Source organism: Geospiza fortis, unplaced genomic scaffold (assembly GCF_000277835.1).
Source record: "Geospiza fortis unplaced genomic scaffold, GeoFor_1.0 scaffold1758, whole genome shotgun sequence".
Classification (NCBI taxonomy): domain Eukaryota; kingdom Metazoa; phylum Chordata; class Aves; order Passeriformes; family Thraupidae; genus Geospiza; species Geospiza fortis.
In genome coordinates, this window is record NW_005054860.1 from 34,452 (window position 1) to 35,680 (window position 1,229).

The window sequence follows — 1,229 nt, forward strand, 5'->3', positions numbered from 1 at the left end:
CCTCTCCCACCCCAGCTTCAACCCCCCCTGTCCTCCCCCGGCCCCAGGTGACACCGGGGGGATGTCACCAAGCCCGGGGACCCCCCCCTCACCGTCGGCCACCTCGAAGTCCCTGAAGGCCACCTCGGAGCCCGCGTCCCCGATGAGCACCTCCCCGTTGAGGGTGAAGCTCATGTGGCACTCGCCCAGGTCGATGAGGCAGCCCACGACGTCCCCAGCCTGCCAGGGGCGCCCGAAGGACTCGCCCCCGACGTGCCACCGCTGGGCCTGGGGACATTGGGGACACCAGGGGACATCAGAGGGTCACAGGGGCCACCAGGGGTCACAGGGGTCACAGGGGGTCACCAGGGGACACCAGGGACACCAGGGGTCACAGGGGGTCACAGGGGGTCACAGGGGACACCAGGGGTCACAGGGGGTCACAGGGGACACCAGGGGTCACAGGGACCCACGACGTCCCCAGCCTGCCAGGGGCGCCCGAAGGACTCGCCCCCGACGTGCCACCGCTGGGCCTGGGGGCATTGGGGACACCAGGGGTCACAGGGGACACCAGAGGGACACAGGGGACACCAGAGGGACACAGGGGACACGAGAGGGTCACAGGGAGGACATAGAAGGTGACTCAGGTGTGTTCCCAAGTGTCCCCGAGTGTCCCTACATGTCCCCAGTGTCCCTACGTGTCCTCCCGTGTCCCCACTGCGTCCCTGTGTGTCCCAAGAAGGTTCTGTGTGTCCTTGAGTGTCCCCGAGTGTCCCCACATGTCCCTAGCAGGCTCTGTGTGTCCCCCGTGTCCCTGTGTGTCCCCCGTGTCCCTGTGTGTCCCCAGCAGGCTCTGGGTGTCCCCTGTGTGTCCCTGAATGTCCCCACATGTCCCAAACAGGCTCTGTGTGTCCCCCATGTCCCTGCCTGTCCCCACATGTCCCTGAGTGTCCCTTTGTGTCCCTGAGTGTCCCCGCATGTCCCTTTGTGTCCCCTCGTGTCCCCACGTGTCCCTGAGTGTCCCTTTGTGTCCCCGCGTGTCCCCACATATCCCTGAGTGTCCCCTCGTGTCCCCACGTGTCCCTGAGTGTCCCTTTGTGTCCCTGCCTGTCCCCACGTATCCCTTTGTGTCCCCTCGTGTCCCCGCCTGTCCCCACGTATCCCTGAGTGTCCCTTTGTGTCCCTGCCCCTCCCCACATGTCCCTGAGTGTCCCCGCCTGTCCCCACGTATCCCTGCGTGTCCCTTTGTG

The 1,229-nt window shown here is 66.2% G+C and overlaps 1 protein-coding gene across 1 annotated transcript in view; it reads right to left on the minus strand.

The window, feature by feature from the left end:
• LOC102036002 (ryanodine receptor 1-like) overlaps positions 1–1,229 on the minus strand; it is a gene marked incomplete at its 5' end in the record, with an annotated part of 38,091 nt that overhangs the window by 18,770 nt on the left and 18,092 nt on the right. Inside the window, 2 exons of the mRNA XM_014311470.1 lie at positions 43–267; positions 453–512. Of these exons, the coding sequence (XP_014166945.1) occupies positions 43–267; positions 453–512 (285 nt within the window). The remainder of the gene's footprint in view (positions 1–42; positions 268–452; positions 513–1,229) is intronic.